This window comes from Panthera pardus, unplaced genomic scaffold, assembly GCF_024362965.1.
Source record: "Panthera pardus isolate Hobbes unplaced genomic scaffold, ASM2436296v1 HiC_scaffold_27, whole genome shotgun sequence".
NCBI lineage: Eukaryota > Metazoa > Chordata > Mammalia > Carnivora > Felidae > Panthera > Panthera pardus.
In genome coordinates this window covers 1,092,163-1,118,330 of record NW_026526843.1, presented here as the reverse complement: position 1 = coordinate 1,118,330, position 26,168 = coordinate 1,092,163, and the positions used below count along the sequence as shown (strand labels likewise).

At 40.1% G+C, this 26,168-nt stretch overlaps 1 protein-coding gene across 3 annotated transcripts in view; it reads right to left on the bottom strand.

Moving 5' to 3' along the window:
* F8 (coagulation factor VIII) overlaps window positions 1–26,168 on the bottom strand; it is a 121,488-nt gene that overhangs the window by 73,347 nt on the left and 21,973 nt on the right. For all 3 annotated transcript variants that reach the window (XM_053891943.1, XM_019439357.2, XM_053891942.1), the window contains 5 exons: window positions 25,095–25,216; window positions 22,555–22,677; window positions 14,975–15,187; window positions 5,133–5,201; window positions 1,013–1,090 (listed from right to left, as the gene is read on the bottom strand). In XM_053891943.1, the coding sequence (XP_053747918.1) occupies window positions 1,013–1,090; window positions 5,133–5,201; window positions 14,975–15,187; window positions 22,555–22,677; window positions 25,095–25,216 (605 nt within the window). The remainder of the gene's footprint in view (window positions 1–1,012; window positions 1,091–5,132; window positions 5,202–14,974; window positions 15,188–22,554; window positions 22,678–25,094; window positions 25,217–26,168) is intronic.

Genomic DNA, 26,168 nt, shown 5'->3' with positions numbered 1-26,168 from the left:
AGAGGAAACCAATGCCCAGAGAGGTTAATTGACTCGCTCAGATTGGAACCCAAGCAGCCGTATGCTTAGACTCACACTGTTAACTACTAGGGCACAGTTTTCTCGTATTTTGGCTCCCGAATCTTTCAAATATATCTATTTTTCACCATCATCACTATCCCCACCATCTTAATCCAAGCGAGCTACCATTATCTCTTGTCTCCGTATCAAGTCCCAACTCTCTAGTAAGTCCTAGAAAGCCCTGAATGGTATTGCCAATTTAAGTTTCCTGCTTTTGTTTGTGACCTGTTTGTCCCAGGGGAAGCTTAAACATCTTCTCTTTGTTCTGTGAAATTCCATAATCATAATTTTTTGTGGGGGTCTTTTTAAAATTTATGCTACTGGGAAATTTTTATATGAGGACTCAAATACTTTCATCTATCATTTCTTTGATTTCTGAAATCTGTTTTAAACTGTATTCTCAATCTCTTTTCATTTTCATTTCTAGGAGATTTTCTCTATTCTAACTGCCTTCTGTTGAGTTTGTATTTTGAAAACCATATTCTTCATTTTTGTGAGCATACTCTTACTTGGTTATTTCTTTTTCATAAAATCCCATTATTACTTTATTGATGCAATATCTTCTTGAATCTTTATGAAAATACTAAGTAGACCTTTTGACAAGTTTTGTTCAGTTCTACGGATTATCTCTTTTTCTTCTGGGATTATTATTTTATTTATCTCTGCATATCCCTTTCATATTTCAGGCTTTCCTTAAATATTTGTTCATCCTTGGCCCCATCTATTTTAAGCAAAAGGAAAGAGAAATCTGTGAGCTCTGTGTACATGGGCAGGCCTTCATTTTTAGGTGACTGGAAAAAGAATCAGCCACTTCAGTTTAAGACCCCACCAGACGCCAGAATTCAGTGGGCTTTCCTCTGGGCATACGGAGCTGTCTGAAGACAACCAGAGGAGAGAGCTGTGGTGGTGAGTGAGGAAGATCCTGAGGATTCTTGAGCACAAATGGACATACCTGGCAGAGACCTGTTGACATAGCCATTGACCGTGTGCATTTCATGCTGGGCCTGAGCAGATGAGTGCCAGCTTTTTCCTGAGGAGAGAGGAGGCAAATACAAGGCTAGCTCAGTGTCTGTCTCACGAATGACGCTCCATTTCTCCTTCCCTCCATCCCATGGTGTGAGCAGTCTTTGCCCCCAAATCAGTAAGAAAAAGGGAGAAGACAATTACTAAAAGGCAGACATTTCTTGCTCAAATTGATGGTCTCTCCTTATATTTGTCTGACAGTAGATGGGAAGGGATGATGACAAGTGATAACGAGAAGGGAGAATATTGGTTAGTTTGTGCCATGAGGATTTCACTCTATTCATTCACTGACTTATTTGAAAGGGAGCAGACAGGGGCGCCTGGGTGGCTCCCTTGGTTACAGTTAAGCATTTGACTTTGCCTCAGGTCATGATCTCGTGGTTCGTGGGTTCCAGCCCCACGTCAGGCTCTGTGCTGACAGCTCAGAGCCTAGAGCCTGCTTCGGATGCTGTGTCTCCCCTTCTCTCTCCCTCTCCCCTGCTTGTGCTCTGTCTCTCCAAAATAAATAAACGTTAAAAAAATTTTAAAAAGGAGCAGATGAAAATCATCGTAGAAAAGGACTCTCAGTCCCTGTCCCTGTCCTAATTGCTTCATTCAGATTGTAGTAATGAAAACCCAAGAACCTGAAAGCTTGTCCACCTCCCCTCTGAAATTAATGAGTGAAAGCACTGTAAATATTATCATGGCACAGCCATCTCCCTGAAGTTGCCCCTTCGTATAAAGGAGCAGCAGCTAATACTGAAACTTTCTGAAGCACCCAGCCTTTGTGGGTATTTCTCCTAAGTTCATTTATCTGTTCATCTACTAATTTCTTCATTCATCCAAACGCATTTACTGAGCACTTCTGAGTGCCAGGCACTGAGGACAGAGAAGACACTCTCTGCCTTCAAAGTGCTTACAATTTAGCTTAAATAGAGAAGCCAGCAATTATAAGTGAAGAGTAACGTCATAGAGATGAGAACAGGCTTTTACAAAACCAGAGAGAAGAAACTTCACTTCACCTGAAAGGGAAGGGATATAATATCAAAGTATCAGGCAATGATGATTTAGTGTGATAAGGAGGAAACTCCTTTGTTTGACTTTCTAGTGGTGTTTTGAAGATGATTATTTTATTGTTTTTTTTCAAAAAAGATTGTGAAATATTATTTGAAGTAGCTAATATAAATACATAGTTGCATTTGCTCTGTTTATTGTAATGTATACTAAATTAATGCAGAACCATAAAGACAATTTCACTAAAATCTACTCACAAATTTGCTTTCTGTATCCTTCATTTCATCTATGTAATATTGTGCTTTAAAAAAATTTTTTTAGCATACATGACATTTTATTTTCTTGATGAGGGGATCTCTATTTTCTTCACCAGAATTGTCATTAATACAAAATCATCAGGGTTTGTATACCAAAAGTTTTCTCCAGGACCTAGTAAGCCTTCCTGTTCAACTGCATTTGTAAATAAACTTGCTGATGCATTAAAAAAAAACTGTGGAGGGTCCCATGGGTGGCTCAGTTGGTTAAGCATCCAACTTTGGCTCAGTTCATGATCCCACGGTCCGTGGGTTCAAGCCCTGCATCAGGCTCTGTGCTGACAGCTCAGAGTCTGGAGCCTGCTTCAGGTTCTGTGTCTTCCTCTCTCTCTCTCTGACCATCCCCTGCTCGTTCTCTCTCTCTCTCTTTCTCTCTCTCTCAAAAATAAATAAACATTTAAAAAACTGTGGAAATATATAAAGAGGCATCTAACCCAGACTGGAAGGAAAAGGAAAATCTTCACTTGGTGTGAAGGTGCAGACAGGCTTTCTAGGCAGAGGACACAGCGTCAACAAGGATCTGGATGCAGGAAAACACAGGGCATGTTGCAGGGCAATATAAAATGTGTTCAGCATGGCCAGCACCTGCACAGTGAGGCAGGAAGAGGGGCCCAGTGAGGCTAGACATATCAGCAGTAACAATGGAACGTCAGGGTACAGGAGAAGACAGGGAGACTAGTCAGGAGAGAGATGATGGGGTCCTCAGTTCAGAAGAGGCTGTGTAGGAGGATAATGGCTCTATTAGCAGGAGGAGGTAGCAAAAGTTCTGATACTACTGAGGACCTACTCTGTGCCACATAATGTTCTAAGTTACTTAATTGAAATCGCTTACATAATCCTCACAACTATCCTATGAAAAAAGTACTATTATTTCGATTTTAAACTTAAGAAAATTGAGACACAGAGAGGTTAAGTAATTTGCAAAGGTGTTTAAAAGTAAGAAAGAAAGATAAGAGAAGGTATACTCCTAGAAGCAGACAGTCAATGCTGCTTGCCAAGAGCAGAGAGGTGGGGGAAATGGGGAAATGTTGGCTAAAGGCTACAAAATTTCAGTTTTAGGATGAATAAGTTCCAGAGATCTAATGTACAGGCATGATAACTATACTTAATAATACTGTATTGGACACTGAAAATATGCTAAGAGAGTAGATCACAGGTGCACTCATCACACACACAAAATAGTAACTATGTGAGGGGATGGATGTGTTGATCACCTTGACTATAGTAATCACTTTATTATCTTCTGTATATCAAATCATCATGTTGTACCCCTTAAATATGCACTTTTATGAACATTTCCTTTAAAAGACACATGAAAAGATGCTTAAAATTACTAATCATCAAAGGGGCGCCTGGGTGGCTCAGTCGGTTGGGTGTCTGGCTTCGGCTCAGGTCATGATCTCACAGTTTGAGTTTGAGCCCCGCGTCAGGCTTTGTGCTGACAGCTCAGAGCCTCGAGCCTGCTTCGGATTCTGTGTCCCCCCTCTTTCTCTAACCTTCCCCTGCTCGCACTCTGTCTCTCTCTCTCTCTCTCTCTCTCTCTCTCAAAAATAAACATTAAAAAATTAAAAAAAAATTACTAATCATCAGGGAAATACAAATGAAAAGTGCAATCACATCAAAAAGACAAGAAATAACAAGTGCTGGTGATGATGTAGAGACAAAGGAACGCTGTTACACTGCTGGTGGGAATGCAAACTGGTGCAGCCACTCTGGAAAACAGCATAGAGGTTCCTCAACAAGTGAAACATCGAACTGCCCTATGATCCAGTAATTCCACTTGTGGGTATTACCCAAAGAATTCAAAAACACTAACTTGATGGGATACATGCACCCCTATGTTCCCAAGTATAGATTCATACATGACTGGATAAAGAAGATGTGGTATGTATGTATGTATGTATGCATGCATATATATATACACGTATGTGTATGGGTGTACATGTGTGTGTATATATATGTGTGTATACCCACACACATATATATGCACATGTATACACACACACACACACACACACACACACACACACACACGATATATAAAACTTGGCCACAAAAAAGACGGAGATCTTGCCTTTTTGCAGCAACATGGATGGACCTAGAGAGCATTTCAGTTATGTTAAGCAAAATAAGTTAGACAGAGAAATACTATACTATATGGGTTCACTTTTATGTAGAATCTAAAAAACAAAACAAACAAAGCAGAAACAGACCCACAGACACAGAGAACAAACTCGTGGTTGACAGAAGAGGGTACAGGGATGGGTAAATGGGTGAAGGAGGTTAAGAGATACAAACTTCCAGTTATAAAATAAATAGGTCACAGGGATGAAAAGTACAGCACAGGGAATATAGTCAATACTCCTGCAATGCACTCATCATGGTGAGCATTTCATAATGTATATAGGTGAATCACTGTGCTGTATACCTGAAACTAATTTATGTCAACTATACTTCAATTAAAAATGTTTTTAAATTTTAAATAAAAAAATACATAAAATTTTCTAAAAAAGGAAGAGGTATTTAAAGTTAGAGCTAAAAGTCTCTGTTGATGGATTTAATGAAACTCAAATTGTATTTTTTCTTGAAATTCAGTTTTCTCCCCATCTCTTTCATTCCTGAACAGTAGTTTATGATCTTTCTATAATCTGGACAATAGCAGCCCTCATTCTCGAGTACCAGATTAAATTAATATATGTGATTTGTTTCAGGAGCCCAGGATTCAGACTGCGGCTCACTCACCTTCATCAAATACAGCAAACAGGAGTACAAATTCATGCAAGGTCTGTGTCCTTTCTTCAGCCAGACTTCCTGAAAAAGAAGTGAGAATATTTGTCTTCTATTACAAATCTTATCACAGGAAATCAGCACTAATAGCTGCTTTGTCTCTTGGTCTCCTGTTAACTTTGCATAGTGTTGCTCTTGGTGTCAGGCCTTCTGTACCAGTTTTTGTAAAACTGTTTGGGGTAAAGCACTTTTTTTTTCATTTCAAATTTGTTCCAGACCAGTACTTTTGTAAAACATAGGAAAAACAAATTACTGAGAAAATGAAATTAAAGAGACATACAAAATACAAGTCCATATAATCATATTTCATAAATATGTATGTGTTCAGAACTAACAGAAAAGAGAAAAAGAAAAATTATAAAAACTGTAAATACTGTTCATAGAAACTGTGCATAGAGGCAATTAATATAGTTTCTATTATACTTTTAACTTTTTTAACTTATGCAATTGTAAATACACAAAGCATTATGACCAAAATAATAATTATCAATAATAAACACCTATAATCACAATTTAAATCAACACCATGTATATCGATATTTAAAGTTGTTAATGTTACAAATGAACTTGCTTCATGCTTTAATTATTGAACTTGTCAGTTGTCTTTGTTAGCATTATATTTCTTCATTTGATTGGGAAGTTTTCTTAGCAGGCTTCTTTAAGCAGGAAGATATTTGTTTATGATATTTTCATTTTTCCTTGTACCTTTGACACTTGACAGTAAATCTTAGATTGGGCAAAGAAAGTAACTCACCCATACAAAATTAAGATATAGGTAAAGCTGTCTAAAAACATCTTAATTCTTTTTATTTATTTTTAAAACAATCAAATAGTGAAATTGACTTTTACTTTTCATGTTTAAGTCATGAATCTTAACACAGGTATGGATTCATGAAACCACCAACCATCAGGATACAGAACAGTTCCAACATGCCTCAAAACTCCCTCCTTCTATCCCATTATAGACATATATATATAGTCATGTATACAGAGACAGTCATATATATGGTCATATCCTTGGCAACCACTGATCTGTTCTCCATTGCAGTATATTTGTATTTTTGAGGTTGTCCTATAAATGGAATCATACAATATATAACCTTTTGAGATTATCTTTATTACTCGAGATAATGCCTTTGAGATTTATCCATTTTGTTGAATATATCAGTACTTCATTGTGTTTTATTGCTGAAGAGCATTTCATGATGTGGATGTACCACAGTGTGTTTAACCAGTCATTTGTTAAAGGACGTTTAGGTTGTTTCCAGCTCTTGGCCATTGCAAATAAAGGTGCTGTGAGCATTAATGTACACATGTTTATGTGATTGTTAAGTTTTTATTTCTCTAGGGTAAATACTCAGGAATGGAAATTAGGTGTATATTTAATTTTATAAGAAACTGGTTATAACTGTGACATCAACTCCAGGGTGTATGGGTTTTTTTCCCTACCACCAAGCAATTCTGTAACACCAGCTGGGTGTGCAACAATTTAACTTAATTCTAGTGCTATCTCTCTGGAGATGGTGTAGATTCCCACAAGTTAAGGGCTCAGTTCTATGGGACTCCCCTGCACCCACACGTCAGATGCCAATCGAAAGTCCAAATCATCACCTGTGCTTCTGACCCACCTCTATAGCTCAGAGGTTCCAACAACACCTTTCTTGGGTTCCATTAATTTGCTAGAGGAGCTCACAGAAGTCAGAGAAATAATTTACTTACTAGATTACCAGTTTATTCAAAAAGGATACAACTAAGAAACAACCAGGTGGAGGAGAGGTGTAGGGAAAGGCATGGGGAAAGGATGCAGAGCTCCCATGCCTTCTCCAGGTATGCCACTCCCCTCAAATCTCCTGGTGTTCACCAACCTGGGTCTCTGAACTCCGTCCTTTGTGGTTTTTTATGTAGGCTTCATTACACAGGCACGATTGACTGAATCATCAGACATTGGTGACTGAGCTCAATACTCAGCCCCTCTCCCCTCTCTTGGGGGTGGGGGTGGGGTCAGGGGGGTGAGACTGAAAATTCCAGCCTTCTAGTCACTTGGTTGACTCTGTTGGCAATCTGCTCCCATCCTTAGGTGTGTGGTCTAAAAATCACCACACTAACGTAGCAAAAAGACATTTTTATTGCTCTCATCACAGAAAATCTCAAGGGTTTTAGAAGCTCTACCAGAAGGAGATGAAAACCAAATATAGATTTTATTTAAATCACAGTATTACACTGCCAAACTGTTTTCCGGAGTGGCTATGCTATTGTGAATCCCCACCAACAACGTATGAGACTTCCTGTTGCTCTGCATTCTTGACAGCATACTTAATTTTAAAATTATTACATTAGGTATTCTAATAGGTACGTAGCAGTATTTTGTTATGGTTTTAATATACATTTCCCTAATGACCAATGATATCAAGCATCTTTTCAGGTATTTATTTACCACTTCTTTGCTGAATTATCTATTCAAATCTTTTGCCCATTTGAAGAATTGCTTTTTTTCCTTATTGTTGACATTTGAGAACATGTTTTAGAAAATAAAATAAAATTTTTTATACACTATGTATATATACATATATAATACATATATAAAACGTATAAAAATATCTTGGCTATTGTGAATATATATGTATGTGCATATATATATATATATATATATATATATATATATTCCATTAGTAATATATATATTACATCAGTCCTTTGCCAGATATATGATTGGTAAATATTTTCTTCCAGTCTGTAGCTTGTCTCTTCATTCTCTTAACAGTATTTTTTTTAATATTTTTTTTAACGTTTATTTATTTTTGAGACAGAGAGAGACAGAGCATGAATGGGGGAGGGTCAGAGAGAGGGAGACACAGAATCTGAAACAGGCTCCAGGCTCTGAGCTGTCAGCACAGAGCCCGACGCGGGGCTCGAACTCACGGACCGCGAGATCATGACCTGAGCCGAAGTCAGACGCTTAACCGACTGAGCCACCCAGGCGCCCCAACAGTATTTTTTTTATTACAAAAGCAAAAGTTACTAGTGTTGATGAAGTCACATTCATCAATTTTTTCTTGTATGGACTGTTTTCGGTGTTTTCTCACCGAAAACCCTAGGTCAGAAAGATATTTTGCTATGTTTCCTAACAGTGTTATGGTTTTACATATTAACATTTAGACCTATAATTCATTTTGAGTTAATCTTTGTACAATGTTAGGTCTAGGATCATTGGATACAGATATCTAATTGTCCAACACCTTTTGATGAAAAGACTATCCTTCCTCCTTTGAATTGTTTTTGCACCAAATCAATTGGCTTACTTGTGTGGATCTATTTCTGCACTTTTATTCTCTATCATTAATCTACAGGTCTATTCCATTTACTAATATATGTTATGATTACTGCAGTTTGTAGTAAGTTGGAAAATCAAGTAGGATTATTACTCCAAATTCATTCTTTTTTGCAAAATCATTTTAGCTAATCTAGTCCTTTTGCCTTTTCGTATAAATTTCAGAATCAGCATGTCTGTGGCCATAAAAAAATCTTGCTGAAAATCTACAGACGTGGGAGGACTAAGAGCTCCACTGTTCGCAAACACAGTATGTCTCTCTGATTTCTTTCACTTTGTAGTTTTCATCATATAGACAATTCACATGTTTTGTTAGATTTATATCTAAGCTTTCAATTTTTGGAGCTACTGTAAACATTCTTTCTTGTTTTTCTTTTTTTTTAAATATGAAATTTATTGTCAAGTTGGTTTCCATACAACACCCAGTGCTCATCCCAACAGATGCCCTCCTCAATACCCATCACCCACCCTCCCCTCCCTCCCACCCCCCATCAGCCCTCAGTTTGTTTTCAGTTTAAACATTCTTTCTTAAATTTTGGTTTCCATTTATTCACTGATAGTATATAGAATACAAAATTTTAAAAGTTTTTATTTGAATTCCAGTTAGGTAACATACAGAGTAATACTTGTTTCAGGTGTACAATATAGTGATTGAACACTTCCATACAGCACCCAGTGCTCATCACTTGTGACCTCCTTAATTCCCATCACCTATTTCACCCATTCCCCGCAGCTACCTCCCCTCTGGTAACTATCAGTCTGTTCTCTATAGTTAAGAGTCTGTTTCTTGGTTTCTTTCTCTCTCTGTTTTCCCCTTTGATCCTCTGTTTTGTTTCCTAAATTCCACATATGAGTGAAACCATATGGTATTTGTCTTTCTCTGACTGACTTATTTCGCTTAGCATAGCTCTATCCATGTCATTGCAAATGGCAAGGTTTCATTTTTTTTATGGCTGAGTAATATTCCATTGTGTATACTTCTTTATCCATTCATTAGTCGATGGACATTTGGGGTCTTTCCATAATTTGGTTATTGTTGATAATGCTGCTATAAACATTGAGGTGCATGTATCCCTTCAAAGTAGTATTTTTGTGTTCTTTGGGTAAATACCTAGTAGTGTAAATGCTGGATCACAGGGCAGTTCTATTTTTATTTTTTGAGGAACCTCCACACTGTTTTCCCGGCTGTATGTGCCAGTTTGCATTCCCACCAACAGTGCAAGAGGGTTCTAGTTTCTCCATGTCCTTGCCAACACTTGTTTTTTGTTTTTTGTGTTGTTGATTTTAGCCATTATGACAGGTGTGAGGTGGTATCTCATTGTAGTTTTGATTTGTATTTCCCTGATGATGAGTAATGTTGAGCATCTTTTCATGTGTCTGTTGGCTATATGTATATCTTCTTTGGAAAAATTTCTATTCATGTCTTCTACCCATTTTTTAATTGGATGATTTGCTTTTTGGGTGTTGTGTTTCATAAGTTGTTTATATATCTTGGATACTAGCCCTTTATCAGATATGTCATTTGCAAATATCTTCTTCCATTCCATAGGTTACCTTTTAGGTTTGTTGATTGTTTCCTTCACTGTGCAGAAGTTTTTTATTTTGATGAGGTCCCAAAGTTTATTTTTGCTTTTATTTCCCTTGCCTCTGGGGACATATCTAGTAAGAAGTTGTTACAGCCAATGTCAAAGAGGTTGCTGCCTGTATTCTCCTCTAGGACCCACATAGATGGGTCTTGTTTTTTTTTTTTTAAATCCATTCTGACAACACCCCATGTCTTTTGATTAGAGCATTTAGTCCATTTACATTCAGAGTGATTATTGATAGATATTAATTTAGTGCAATTGTATTACTTGTTAAGTCATTGTTTCTGGAGATTTTCTCTGCTCGTTTCTAGTCTTTTTTTGCTTTTGGTGTTTCTTTGCCTACTTAAAGAGTCCCCTTTAATATTTCTTGTAGGGATGGGTTAGTGGTCACAAAGTCCCTTATTTTTTGTCTGGGAAACTCTATCTCTTCTTCTATTCTGAATGATTGCCTTGCTGGATACAGTATTCTTGGCTGCAGATTTTTCCCATTCTGCATTTTGAGTGTATCATGTCACTCTCTTCTGGCTTGCCAAGTTTCTTTTGCGAAATCTGCAGCTAGCGTTATGGGTTTTCCCTTGTTAAGGTAAGGACTTCTTTTGTCTTGCTGCTTTTAAAATTTTTTCTTTATCACTATATTTCGCAAATTTAATTATAACGTGTCTTTGTGTTGGCCTGCTTTTGCTGATTTTGGTAGGAGTTCTCTGTGCCTCCTGGATCTAAATCTCTGTTTCCTTCCCCAGAATAGAGAAGTTTTCAGTTATTATTTCCTCAAATAAAATTTCTGCTCCCTTTTCTCTATATAGAATACAATTTATTTTTAACAGTTCTATTGAGATATAACTGCTATACAAAGAACTGCATATACTTAATATGTATAATTGGATGAGTTAGGCATATGAAAACACCCATGATACCATTACCAAATCAAGGTAATAGACATATGTAACACCTCTCAGAGTTTCTGTGTCTTTTAGGGTGTGTGTGTGTGTGTGATAAAAACACTTAATATGAGACTACCCTTATAACAAATTTTGAAGTGTACAATACCATATAGTCAACTATAGGCACTTATGTTATATAACAGATCTCTAGAATTATTCATGTAGCATAATTGAAGCTTTATACCTTTTGAATAACAACTCCCAATTTCCTTTCCTCCAGCTCCTTACAACCACTATTATACTCTCCACTTCTACAGAATTTTAGACTACTTTATGACTATTTTATATGCCTCATATAAGTGGACTCTTATATTTGCCTTTCTGTGACTGACTTATTTCACTGAACAAAATACCCTCCAGATTCATACATGTTTTTGAAAATAACAGGATTTCCTTTTTTCAAATGCTGACTAACAGTCCATTATTATATACATCCATGTGATTGTGATACATACATGATGTATGTATATATCACATTTTCTTTATCCATTTATTTGTCAATGGACACTTGGGTTGTTTCCACATCTTTGCTATTGTGGATAATGTTGCAGTAAATACAGGAGTGCAGATATCTCTTTGAGGTCTTTTTTTAAAATTTTTTTTTTAATGTTTATTTATTTTTGAGACAGAGGGAGACACAGCATGAGCAGGGAAGGGGCAGAGAGAGAGGGAGACACAGAATGTGAAGCAGGCTCCAGGCTCTAAGCTGTCAGCACAGAGCCTGACGCGGGGCTCGAACTCACGAACTGTGAGATCATGACCTGAGCCGAAGTCGAATGCTTAACCGACCGAGCCACCCAGGCGCCCCGAGATCTTGATTTCAATACTTTTTGATATATACCAGAAGTGGAATTGCTAGATTATATGGCAATTGTTTTAGTTGTTTTCCATAACCACTGCACTGATTTACCTTCCTACCGATAGCGTACAGGGTTCCCTTTTTTCCACATCCTTGCCAACACTGTTATCTTGATTATAGCCACTCTAACGGGTATGAGATGAGATATCATTATGGTTTTGGTTTGTCTTTCCCTGATGGTTAGTGATGTTTAGCACCTTTTCACATACTTGTTAACCATCTGTATATCTTTTTCCCCCCAGAAATATATTTTCACATCCTTTGCCAGTTTGGGGAATATAGAAGGGGAATAAAAAAGTGAAATTCTCCACCAGTTTGGTGGTACTTTAAATTCTGATGCCTTTTCCTGATCTGCTTGCTCTATTTGATTTTTAGAATTCTCAAATGGCTGGGCTAGGTGTTTTGTCAAGGTTCTATAGTCGGGTTCAATGGGAGATAAAGGGTGGCATATGTTTCCTCCATATTACCCAGAACCAGAACCTCTGCTGACTTTTTAAAAAAAATGATTTTATTTTTAAGTAATTTCAACACCCAATGTGGGGCTCAAATTTATAGCTCTGAGATCAAGAGCCCCATGCATCACTGACTGAGTCAGCCAGCCACCCCTCCATTGACTTTTTAAGTCAGTTTTCTGTCAAAGAATTCTTTTGATTTTAAAGTTATTTATATTTTATATATAAACATGTATTGATGATTTTATTGTTTTGTTAAGCTTTATATCTCACAGATAACACACTGTAGTTTTAGCACTTTGTCATAAATTCGGACTATGAAACTGAACTTAGTGTATGAGAGATCATGCTTCTACTCCCTCCCCTCTTGTTTTTTTTTTTTTTCATAGTCATCATAATCATCCAGAAATGGTGGTTCATGTTCACAAATTCTTTGCCTATCCTCTCATGCAAATGTGGAGGCTAATTCTCCTCCCCTTTTATGGGCTGGCCGTAGTGACTCATTCCAACAAACAGAATGAGGTGGACGGGATGCTGTGTGATTTCAGAGGGCAGGTTAAAAAAGGGACCATATAAAAAGACAGCATGAGCCACCATACAAAAGATCTGGCTACTTAAGAGAAAGAGAAGACAAGCCAAAGACTGAGAAAAATATTTGCAGAAGACATATTTGATAAAGGACCATTGTCCAAAATGTACAAAGAACTCTTAAAACTCAACAATAAAAAAAACCAATCTGATTTAAAAAATGAGAAAAGGACCTGAACAGACACCTCAGCAAAGATATGCAAATAAGCCTATGAAAATGTGCTTCATGTCATATGTTATCAGGGAAATGCAAATTAAAGCAATGTGATACCACCACATACCTATAAGAATGGCCACATTCCAAAACACTGGCAACACCGCAAGCTGGTGACGATGAGGAGCAACGGGTACAGCCACCTTGGAAAACAGATTGGTGGTTTCGTGCAAAAGAAAGCCTACTCTTACTGTATGATCCAGTAGTTGTACTCCTTGGCATTTGCCCAAAGGGGTTGAAGACTATGTATGCACAGAAACCTGCACACGGCTGTATTCATAACTTAAAAATTGGAAGCAACCAAGGTGTCCTTTATTGGTGAGTGAATAAACTAACTGTGATACATCCAGACAATAGAATGTTATTCGGTGCTGAAAAGAAAAAAAGCTATCAAGCCATGCAAAGACATGAATGAAACTGAAATGCCTATTACTAAGTAGAAGAAGCCAATATGAAAAGAGTATATAATGTATGATTTCAACTATTTGACATTCTGGAAAAGGCAAAACTATGGAGACTATTTAAAATAACAGAGGTTGGCGGAACACCTGGGTGGCTCAGTCGGTTGAGCGTCCGATTTCAGCTCAGGTCATGAGCTCACAGTCCGTGAGTTTGAGCCTCGTGTCTGGCTCTGTGCTGACAGCTCAGAGCCAGGATCCTGCTTCGGATTCTATGTCTTCCTCTCTCTCTGCCCCTCCCACACTCATGCTCTGTCTCCATGTCACTCAAAAAATGAATAAACATTAAAAAAAATTTTAATGAAAAAATGAAATGTCGTGGTTGTTGAAGGGTAGTAGAGGAAAGGATGGGTAGATGGGACATGTATGATACTATAATGATGGATACATGTCATTACACATTTGTCCAAACTGTAGAATGTAGACCAACAAGAATGAACTGTCATGTAAAGTATGGACTTAGGTTGATAATGGTATGTCAATGTAGGTACATCGATTGTAACAAGCATACCACTCTGGGGTAGGATGTTGACAGTAGGGGAGGCTGTGTGTGGGTTGCAAGCAGGTGGTATTTGGGAATTCCCTGCAGTTTCTGCTCAATTTTGCTGTAAAACCGAAACTACCCTAAAACATGGAGTCCATTTAAAAGGGAAAAAAAGGAAAAACTTCTGTCTACCCTGTAGCTCCCACACTGAAAAGATCTTGTGGAAAGCTCTAGCTATTTGAGTTTTCTAAGTGTAGGTGCCACACATGTGAATAAAGTTTTACTCAGGATGACCTTGGCTCCAGCCACTATCTGACGACAACCTCATTAGAAACCCTGGGACAGACCATCAGGTAAACATAGCCCCAAATTCCGTGAGAGACCCACAAAAACCATGAGAAATTAGAAATGATTATTGTCATTTTAAGCCACTAAATTGTAATAGTTAAAGGAATAAAAAAAAAAGTCCGTTGAGGCTGAATTCACTATTAAAAACTCAGAATTAAAGTAAATTCTGCAATGTTTACTTCCCTAATTTAGTGCATGCCATTAAACTATACATTAAAAACAGGTTTGATTAGTATAAGATGATTTGTAGAATAACAAGTTATAAATGTTTGCTTTTCTCCAATTTTTACATGCTTTTGGGATACAGATGATACACTTGGATGTGTTCACCTCCAGGAAGCTCTCAGGGAACGTAACACAAAATTTAAGAAAAGACTACAGAGAGCCCACAGAATATAATATTTTCTTTCCATGGGCGTAATGCTAGGGAAAAGAAGCATCCTTAGATGAAAGAACACAAATGCTATCTTTTATGAATCGACCTAGATGTTTGTACTTCTCTGTTATTTCATCTGAGTCCTACCCTCTCTGCCACTTACCTTCTTTGCAAACCAGCAGGGCTCCAATGAGGCCTGAATTTAGGTCTTTCACCAGGTCCACATGAGAAAAGTATGAGTAGGTGAGACACGGAGGATCCGAGGCCATCGGTCCATTCTCTTTCAGGACCTGCCAGACGTAGGTATGACTCTCACCAGGAAAGACTTTATCATCTTCCTTCTCCTTCTGGCTGGTCTGGTCCTCATATTCAGCACCTAGAGCAAGAAGGGATACGATTGTCCTTTCCATACCCATTATTTACTCAAGGAAACGTATCAAGCTTGTTATTATCAACAGATTCTACACAAGAAATAGACTTTCTGCAACCGAATTTGGAAGACTACTAAGCAGCCTTACATAGCCCAGAGAAGTTGTAGACCACTAATGCAAACGTGAGGGGTTCGGGGGGTCTCACTGCAACCTCCAGATACTAACAAATACTACTACTTTCATCATTGCATCTTTTTACCTAGTTTGCGTTCATTCAACTCAGCAGACATATGTTGCTTATGTACTTTGTCCCAGATTCTTTAATGAGCACTGGTGAGGATAGTGGAAGGGTGAGATACACGGAGTTTTAAAAATGTTTTTAACTTGGCTCTTCTCTGGAGGAACAGATCACATCAGGGGCAGATATTTTCTGGCTGCCCCATCCTTAGTGGTGTTGAAATGGACTCCTGGATTAGTGTGATGCCTTGATTCTCAACTGAGTACTATATGTGTTCATTGTTAATGAAGCGTCATTGCTTCCAGGTCATTTCAGTGGACAGGGGTAGAGAATATTTAAAGGCACTGACCTCTTGTACTTCTATTGAAACATCTTTTCTAGCAACTCACCATAACTTCCCGGATTTATAATAGTCTCTGGAGTTCCAGAGCGGTTCAAGGCATTCAGGGGGCTCTTCATTTATACCCTATCTTGTCCCCTAATATGTACACATCTGAGAGAGGGACCGCCCCAACACAGCAGTGCAACACACCCCTGAACTGCCCCTACTCCGCCTGTACTTTCACTAGAAGCTTTCAGCAACCAAGGCCACCTCCAAAGGACAGACGAGTAGTCCCCACCCTAAAGTCAGTTTCTCTGGGGTATAGGGACACCCTCTTCAGTGTGCACTAGGTACTACCGGCTTCATGTGGAAGCAACATCAGACCAACACCTGCACATGGCAGAGACAGGTAGACATTTTTAAAAACCTGAGTCGGCATCTGGGGATGGAATGTGCATCTCAGGTGCCTGTGTGATCATGGGTTGATATTAAATTCTAGATAGTAGATACATTTGGATAGGGAGGGAGGGAATCAGAGGAGATACACAAGGGGCTTCAACTGTATCTATAATGTTTAATTTCTTAAACCAGAGATGGCAAAATGTTAAGATTTGGCAAAGTGAGGTGACAATTGTTTGTTTGCTATATTACTTTCTGTGCCTTTGTTTGAAGTATTTCATTAAGAAATGAATATCCTTTAAAAAAACGAAATGAATATTCTCTTTCCTGACAGTAGGGTTGGGAAAGAGGTGTGGAACGTTTGATGAGAGGTCACGAATGTGTGAAGCACTGTAGCTGTCCTGGGGAGAGGGACGGTGAACCACCGGGAGAACTGTCGCAGTAGGATGGCCAGGAGGTGCCGAGCTGACGAATGAGGAACTTAGTGACACGATTCCAGGTGAATGTATACTTTTACTTCCACTATGGCCATTCACTTGGCTGCTAGTTGAATAGGCAGAGAACAGCTGTAACCAGGGTAGTGGTTTAGCCAAGTGAAGAGAATGGAGATCAGGGAGGCCAGGAAACTGGGACTGCATGCAAGGGCACCATGTCTGTGATGAGCCAGGGCATATGAGCTGGGCAAGGAGGGAAGCGATAGCAGTGGATGGCAGATTCCAATGAGAATGAAGCGCTGTTGGAATGGGCAGTGAGAAACATTCAAGGTGGTGCTCAAACATTGAACACTTGAACTTGAGATTTCGGGGGCTGCTCAAGTTGCTAATAACAAAACCTATTCTTCAATGAACACAAAGGTGATTTGTGAAGACCAAGAAAAGTAGGTGGCACCTGGAAAAAAGCATTGTGCACAGCCCTTAAAGTCTATTATCTACTAATGTGTATTATTTTTGGAAGATCCCTGCCTCCATCAGACTCTTATCTGAGCTTGTACGTCAGCCACCTGCAAATATTCTAAACAGAAGGTAAGGTGTTCTGTGTAATTTTCACTTTCTATTATATGCGGAACAACACTGTTGTGACATTTGAGAGTTCAGGGAGTCCATCTGTCTGATATCAGTGTGCGTTTCACATGGAAGATGTCCTAAGGAGTGTACTGAATCAACAAAAATCCACTTCCGAAAGGATGTCATTTTGTAATTAGCCCTTGAGCCAGTCAAAGCTTTCTCCAGTAGTTTTGGGCTTGAGATACACAAGGAAGAGAGAAAAGTTGAGGAGTACATCACAGAGCTTCCTGTTGAGAAGACTGTTAAATAACCGTCCCAAATATAGCAATGTGAAACAACCACCACGTTACTACCCTCACTGACTCTGTGGGTCAGGAGCTCAGAGCACAGGCTCTTCCGCTCCAAGGTATCTAGGGCGTCAGCTGGCATGCCACAAACAGCTGAGGGCTAGAACCATCTGGAGGGTTTTTCATTCACGTATCTAGTAGCTGGATGGGACTGACCTGAAAACTGGATTCAGTTGGGACTGTCGACCAGCGCACTTACACCTGGGACTTTCTACTTGGCTTTGGCTTCCTCATGGGGACCTTGAGGAGTCAGGGGGCCAAATGGCATTTCAGGATGCCAAGAGTGAATGTTCCCACAAACAAGACAGAAGCAGCCTATTATTTCAGCACTCAGTGCCAAAAGTCACATGGCATGGGCTGTACCACACGCTATTGGTCGAAGCAGTTACAGGCCTCCACAGATTAAAGGGAAAGAACTATAGATACCAGGGGCGCCTGGGGGGCTCAGTCAGTTGAGCGTCCGACTTCAGCTCAGGTTATGATCTTATGGTCTGAGAGTTTGAGCCCCGTGTCGGGCTCTGTGCTGACAGCTCGGAGCCTGGAGCCCGCTTTGGATTCTGTGTTTCCCTCTCTCTCTGCCCCTCCTCCATGTACTCTTTCTCTCTCTCCCAAAAGTAAAATAAAACATTTTAAAAATTTTTAAAAAAATATATAGATTCCAGCTCTTGATGGGAGGAGTGTCAAGGCACCTTCTACCATGCTTCTGTAAACCACCACACTAGGGCATTCTAAAAGTGAGTCACCGGTGCTCTGAAGTTGGAAGCTATCTCAACAGTGTGCACTCAGTAACCAAGGTAGCTGGTAATCTACACAGAGATCTCACAGTCAGGCCCAGGGGCTGTGGCAATCTCTTTGGTCTCCACCTTCCACCTCCAGCCCCAATCCTGTTCCATCCCCTGATGTTTATGTCCTTGTATCTGCATCCTCCCTCTGCCTGGCCTCCACTGCACTGGGTGTCCTGGAGAACTCTCTACCCAACCCTCTGCAGTTAGCTGGTCAGCCTGATTCCAGGCTTAGCCTAGGGCCCCAGAAGTTAGTCAAATGCTGTGCCTCAGGGGCTATTCCACCCCGCTTCCTGGAACCACCAGTTATTATTCCTTTACCTGATCTCTGCTCAGCAGCTTTGGGTTGACACTTCTTGACTTGTATGTCTCCATGCTGTCTTTCAGGTTTCACTCAAAGTTTTGCAGCTCATGGCCAACCTCACCTAATCCTTATTGAGAACCTCACTTCATGGACACATCTATAGCTTGGGTTGGTGCCTCCCCACTGGTCCAGAAAAGAAAGTAAAAATGTACCTCTAGCACTGAACTTTCATTTTCAGCTCCAGACCAAATCTGAAATTTGCTTGGACCTGCTTTTCACTCGTTTTGTGGCTACTTTCACAGACACTTCACGTGAACAAGCTGTCTTGGTTTATATCTTGTGCCTTTAGATTCTAGCAGCCATGGCAAGTCATATGGCTAAGCTGCACATCAATATGGCAGGGAAAAATAGCCCTCCCACTCTGGAGAGGGGATGATTACTTGCTAAACAGTAACATGATTTACCAGAGTTGCCTTGGGAGAGAAAAATGACAGGTTTGCAAAGTTATGCAAACATAAAACAGATCAGCATTTGCCTGCAACTAGAAATGGGAATGGGTCTGCAAAGAGAGAATTTCTTGAAGTGACAGAAGTGTTCTAAAGACGAATTGTGTTGATGGCTGCACACGTGTAAAAGTCTACGAAAATTCATCAAACTGCTTTTTATTGAAATGTAGTTGACATACGATATTGTATTAGTTTCAGGTGTACCACATGGTGATTTGGCAATTCCATACATTGCTCGATGGTAATCACAGTAAGTCTGGTTACATTTGTCACCATACAAAGTTGTTACAATAGTATTGACTTCATTCATTATGCTATACATTACATCCCTGTGACTTATTTATTTTATAATGGGAAGTTTATACTTTTTAATCCCCTCCACCTATTTTTCCCATCCCCCAACTTCCCTAGTCTCTGGAAACCACCAGATTGTTCTTTGTGTCTATGAATCTGTTTCTGTTTTGTTTTGTTTTTAGATTTCACATATAAATAAAACCATATAGTATTTTTCTTTCTCTTTCTGACTTATTTCAGTTAGCATAATACACTCTAGTTCCATTCACATAATTGGAAATGCAAGATTTCATTCTTTTCGTTGGCTGAGTAATATTCCAGCGTGTGTGTGTGTGTGTGTGTGTGTGTGTGTGAGAGAGAGAGAGAGAGAGAGAGAGAGAGAGAGAGAGAGAGAGAGAGTATCCCACACCTTCTATATCCATTCATCTATGGATGGACACTTGTGTTGCTTCCATATTTGGGCTATTGTAAATAATGCTGCAATGAACATAGGGGAGCATATATCTTTTCGAATTGTGTTGTTTTCAGTTTCTTTGGACAAATACCCAGAAGCAGAATTGCTGGATCATATGGTAGCTCTATTTTTAATTTTTGGAGTCACGTCCATGCTGTTTTCTACAGTGGCAGCACCAGCAGTGCATGAGGCTTCCCTTTGTGTCGCACCCTCAGCAGCACTTGTTATTTCTTGTCTTTTTGATACTAGCCACTCTGACAGGCGTGAGGTGGTACCTCAGTGTGGTTTTGACTTGTATTTCCCTGATGATGAGTGATGTGGAGCATCTTTTCATGTGTCTGTTAGCCATCTGGATGTCTTCTTTGGAAAAATGTCTAGTCAGGTCCTCTGCCATTCTTTGTTTGTTTGTTTTAATTGGGTGGTTTGTTTTCTTTGATATTTAGTTTTGATATTTAGTTTTGTGAATTCTTTATATATTTTGCATATTAACCCATTATGGGACATTTCATTTGCAAATACCTTTTCCCATATAGTAGGTTGCTGTTTCATTTTATCAATGGTTTCCTTCACGTATGCCAAAACTTTTTAGTTTGATACAGTTCCATTTGTTTATACCTGCCTTTGTTGCTGTTGCTGTCAAACTACTTTAAATGGGTGAATTTTATGATATGTAAGTTATACCTCAATAAAACTGTACAAAAGTGTTATGGGGAGAGGGGCACCTGGGTGGCTCAGTTAGTTAAGCATCTGACTGCTTCAGATCATGATCTGGTTCAGGTCATGATCTCATGGTTCATGGGTTTGAGCCCTGCATCGGGCTCTGTGCTGACAGCTCGGAGCCTGGAGCCTGCTTCAGATTCTATGTCTCCCTTTCTCTCTGCCCCTCCCCATCCCCTCCCTCTCAAAAAATGAATAAACATTAAAAAAATTTTTTTAAACTAAAAAATGCTATGGAGAGGGGCACCTGGCTGGCTCAGTTGGTAGAGCATGCAAATCTTGATCTCAACTTAAAAAAAATGTTATGGGGAAAACATACACAAAGCTCAATTTTAGATGGATCATGAACCTATATACAAAAGGTAAAATAATAAAACTTCTGGAGAAAAGCATGGAAGAAACTCTTCAAGACTTTGGGGTAGGCGAATAAATATCTTTTTTTTTTAATCTTTATTTTTGAGAGAGAGAGAGACAGAGTGGGAGCAGGAGAGGGGCAGAGAGAGAGGGAGGCACAGAATGTGAAGCAGGCTCCAGGCTCTGAGCTTCCAGCACAGGGCCCGACGTGGGACTCAAACCCATGAATCATGAGATCATGACCTGAGCCAAAGTCAGATGCTCAACCGACTGAGCCACCCAGGCGACCCAGGGTAGGCAAATATCTTAAACAGGACATGGAAAGAAAAAAGTGATAATTTTTTGGGTTGAACTTCTGTGCTTCATTAGTCACTTTTGTTTGCCAAAAACTTATTGAGAGTGAAAATTCAAGGCACAGACTGGAAGAAGATATGCAAATGTTTACATCTGTCAAATGGTGTGCATTAAGAATATATAAAGTACCTGTACAAATCAATAAGAAAAAGATAAACAACTCCTTTTTTCAATAGGAAACTCAGTTAAACACTTGATATGATATTTTACAGTAGGGTATCAGAAAGGTCAACACATCACAGATTTAACTGACATCCTGGGGCTCCCAGGCTCGTCTAAGAAGGCCAGGAGCTTGTGGATCACAGCATGTGAGTATACAGGCTCCTGACAGGGCCATAAGTCACATGGATTTGAGGCCATTGCCTCACTGTGTTGCTCCTGGGCAGAACCACTGTGGACGCACATGTGAGAGATTAAATAGTTTTCCCAGACTTCACCAGGCACAGGGTGCAAAACAGTCATCTCTATGCTCACCCCGAGCTGCAGGACTGTGAGGACCCTGGCCTCTCTAAAAAGCTCCTAGATATGTTCTGGAAGCTCCCAGTGGATAATCCTCACGGGAATAGCCTGCCTGGCTCCAGCCAGAATTGGGATGACATCTCCTCTATAACACCTGCCCCCACCTGTCATCTTCCCCCAACCCAGGTCTGCCTTGGCCTTATGGGTACAGCTCAAAAAATTAAGACTTTCCAATTTCAGAAGCAATTAGTCAACATGTAAGCACAGTTAGGCTGTGCAACATAGGGCATGTGCTCAAATACTTTATTAATGATTTTCTTGAATCTTCTTGATCTATATATGCCCTAGCCTATCTGGACAATGTGGCACCCCCTTCACTCCCTTCATGCATTGTGAAGGTTAAGGAGAAGCTAGGTACAGTGGGGACTGAGGCCATACAGGTTGTTTATTTTAACGAGGTCGGCTTGTGCTTATCACGTAGTGGCATTGATATTTAGAAACTGGGGGGAGGGGAGGGAGAGGAAATATCTAGAAAGTGAGAATCTAAGGAAGGAAGAATTCTATTTCATTTCCATATCATGAGCCTTCATCCTCCCAAGGAAATTTCTGGGCATAGGAAGGCAGATAAGTGGAATTGTTAGGATCTGTGGCCTGGCTCCTCAAGGGAGAACAGGAACCAAATTAACTTCAGGGCTTAAACTAAGATGACAATGTTCCTGACTTCATGAAACAGGCCTTGGTTTGAATCCTGACTCCCCCATTCACCAGTGGTATGACCCTGTGTTCAATACTCCTTTATCCCTGGGATGAGAGGACACTAGCAAGGCATCTGACTCACCTTCAGAAGCTTTCCAATAGGATACGCCAACAGCATGAAGACTGACAGGGTGAGAAGCCATGTTCTTGAGTGTAATGACCACTGTGTCAAAAACCTCGGCCCGGATGGTAGGACCCAGCAGACCTGCAAGAACAGGATGTCCCTCAAAGGTCACTTGGAGAGCAGCACTCCGGAAAAGCTGGTATTATGAAAGTGATGGCCAAAGTCATGTCCCTGTGATTATTGATAGAAAGTAGTAATTGAATGAATAAATGCATAAACTGCCATCACCAGCTCAGTGTCATGATTCTTCTGAGGATAGATTTCTGGCAATTCATTCAGTTGAGTTCCTACTATATTCTAGGAACTGTCTTAGGCACCGGAGACGCAGGAGTGAATAAGACACATCATGAAAATTATATTCTACAGAATGAAATCAGGAACATAAAGAAATAAGAACTATTCTGTTTGTGGTCAATGCTGTAAAAGATGGTAGTGAGCTAGAAAATGCTGAAGCAGGAGATACAAGATCCTTTAAGTATAGGGGTCAGGAAGGGCATGTTTGAGGAGGTGGAATTTGAGCAGAGATCTGACTAATTAAAAAGCAAGATTTGCAAAGATCTCATAGAATAACATTCAAAGCACATGAAACAAATGGAAAAGTCCTGAGACAGGAATAATATTGGCATGGTCGAATGAGATGTGAACAAGCAGGGGAATAATAGAAAATAGGGTTATAAAGGCAGGGCGCGAACGTAACATGTAGGACTTTGTAAGGCCCAGGGGTTTGGATGAATTTGGAATTCATAAGAAGTGAGCAGATTTGGGACTTATTTTGGATGAAGAGTCAACAAGACTTGCTGATGGACTGGATATTAGAGATAGGAAAAGAAAAAAGAGAGCAGCTAAGGATGATTCCTGTGCTTTGGGCTTGTGTAACTGGGTGGCAGTCAGGCCAGGACACAGAAAATTAAGAGGGAAACCAAATCAAGACTTGACTTACACACATATTAAGTATAAGATACCTACAAAATGATTTGAGTGAACTAGATTCAATGGGACAAAAACATAAAATAGACTTATTTTGCATAGTTTTTAACTGTGTTCTGTGCAGTTTCCCTTCTAGCACTTTGAATAGTCTCCAAATTTCTCCAGTAACCTTCACATATCAGCAGTATCATATTAGTCCAGTGATACCAGTCTAGACCAATTAGTCCAGTCTAGTAAAATATCAAACGTTTGATGTCTCCTGCAATTTAAGGGTCCTTCCCTCCTTCAGCTAAGTCCTGACAATTTCAGAAACCTATGTTCTCATCTTCCTCTCCTAACCCTCCTCCCCGACTCACCTTACTGCCTCTGGGCCCTCTAAGGTTGGAGCTAGGGAGAAAAGGACAGGGGCGGAAAAAGAGGCATGATTGTTCCGGAAGGAACAGTGATAATGTGGCTTTGGCACCCCTGGTTGTGGGACATGCCAAAATTCTGTGTCTTTCATCCTTAGGGAATTTATACGAGTTCTTTGGAGACTCTCTGTCTCCCAATCATGCTCTCTCCAGCTGTCACTTGTATCTCTCTTCTCAGTTTTTGCTTCTGACAATACAATCACAGAGACCTTTTCTGGAGTCACCCAGCCCTGGTAGGAAGACATCCTGGGCAGGATCTTCTCAAGACAAATCTTGCCCTATGACCTTGCTCATCTCACACCTAACAGCAACAGTGCACTTAGCTTCAGCTATAACCCACAATCCTTATTATGACATCAGGGGAAGTTCCCCAAAGACTCTGGCCTTGACAAATTTTCCAGATAAAAACCAGGCACTAGTCAGAGTCTTACAAGCTCCACAGGTGTTATGTCAAGCCTTCTAAGTGGTTCTCCTAAGACCTCCTTCACTACACCTTGACATGAAGATGAGGCCTCCCTCCCCTGTGGGGTGGAGGATATACGAATCACCAAAATTGGTTTCCAAAGAAATCCTCAAGTCTACATTATTTCATAAGTTTCTAGTCGTCTTTTACATAGGCTGGAGGTGCATGATGGGCTAAGGGTTGTAGAACCAATTTGGGGGCACCAGCTAAACAAGTCCTAAATATGAGGACTGATATTTCTCTTTAGAATTGGGGGGGGGGGTGCTTGTCACCTAGAGCTCTCAGAAATAATTCTAAGGTAGGAGATGTCTCATTTTAATATCCTGTTACGTTCTTACTTGATATCTAAGTGGGCATATCAAGTAAGCAGTGTGAACTGAAGATATAAACCTGGGAGTAACTGGTATAGAGATGGTGTCTTACAATTGTGAGACTGGATAACATCAGCTAGGGATAGAAGCTAAAGAGAAGATAAAGGAAGCCCCGGTCCAAGACCCAGAGGACTCTAACATCCAGAGTACAGCAGAGAAGGAGGGCCTGGCACAAAGATGGAGACTACTCAGTGTATTTCCCTGACAGGTGGTAGTAAGGGAAGCCTAGCCCTCTTCAACTGTAGCTGGGAGACTGGGGGATCCTTGTCAGGACACCAGACACAGATACTCAGTTTCATAATACACAGTCAGTGTTGTTTCCATTACCCATCCATGGTGGCCTGGGCTTGGCAATGTTGAAAAGGCGATCTGTAAACTCTACAAACACAGTCTTTCTGTACATGACTGATGTGTTGAATGGCAAAGATCTTGGCACCCCAGGGGATAACCTGTGTGAAGAAAGGAAAAAGTCATTCATTTTGGTGACTTTCTTTGAACCCATTTTGAAAAGCAGCTGAAAGTAAAGCTTCTATCCCACTCTCCTCTACTGTTAACAAGGCAAATTGGAAATTGTGTATAAGCCCCTGCTATAGCTGAATATTTATGTGTGCACAAAACGGGATTACTGACCTTAGAAAAGAGACTTCAGAGAGATCTCTCACCTCTTCCACCACACAAAGGTACAGTGAAAATATGGCCATCCATGAACAAGGAACAGGGCCCTCACCAAACACCAAATCTACTGGCACCTTGATCTTGGACTTTCAGCCTCCAGAACTACGAGAAATAAATGTCTGTTTTCTGTAAGCCACCCAGTGTGTGGGGTTTTGTTATAGCAGCCTGAGCTGAGAAAATCCCTAATATCTATAAAACCGAAACACTGTTTTCAAAAGTCATCCGGGGGTACCTGGGTGGCTCAGTCGGTTAAGTGTCCAACTTTGGCTCAGGTCATGATCTCGTGGTTCATGAGTTTGAGCCCTGCATCCAGACTCTCCTGTCAGTGCAGAGCCTGCTTAGGATCCTATGACCCTCTCTCTCTCTGCCCCTCCCCTGCTCATGTTCTCTTTCTAAAAAATAAACATTTAAAAAAAAAAGTCATCTGAGGGGCACCTGGGTGGCTCAGTCAGTTGAGCTCCGACTTCAGCTCAGGTCATGCTCTTCCAGTTCCAAGGGTTCAAGTCCCGAGTCGGGCTCTGTGCTGACAGCTCGGAGCCTGGAGCCTGCTTCAGATTCTGTGTCTCCCTCTCTCTCTGCCCCTCTTCCGCTTGCACCCTGTCTTGCTCTAACTCGCTCTAAAATAAATAAGCGTTAAAAAAATTTTTGAAGAGTCATATGATACATTAGGTGCCGTTTGATAAAATAAATCATAAATTGGTACAGATACGCTACATCAGCAAAAAT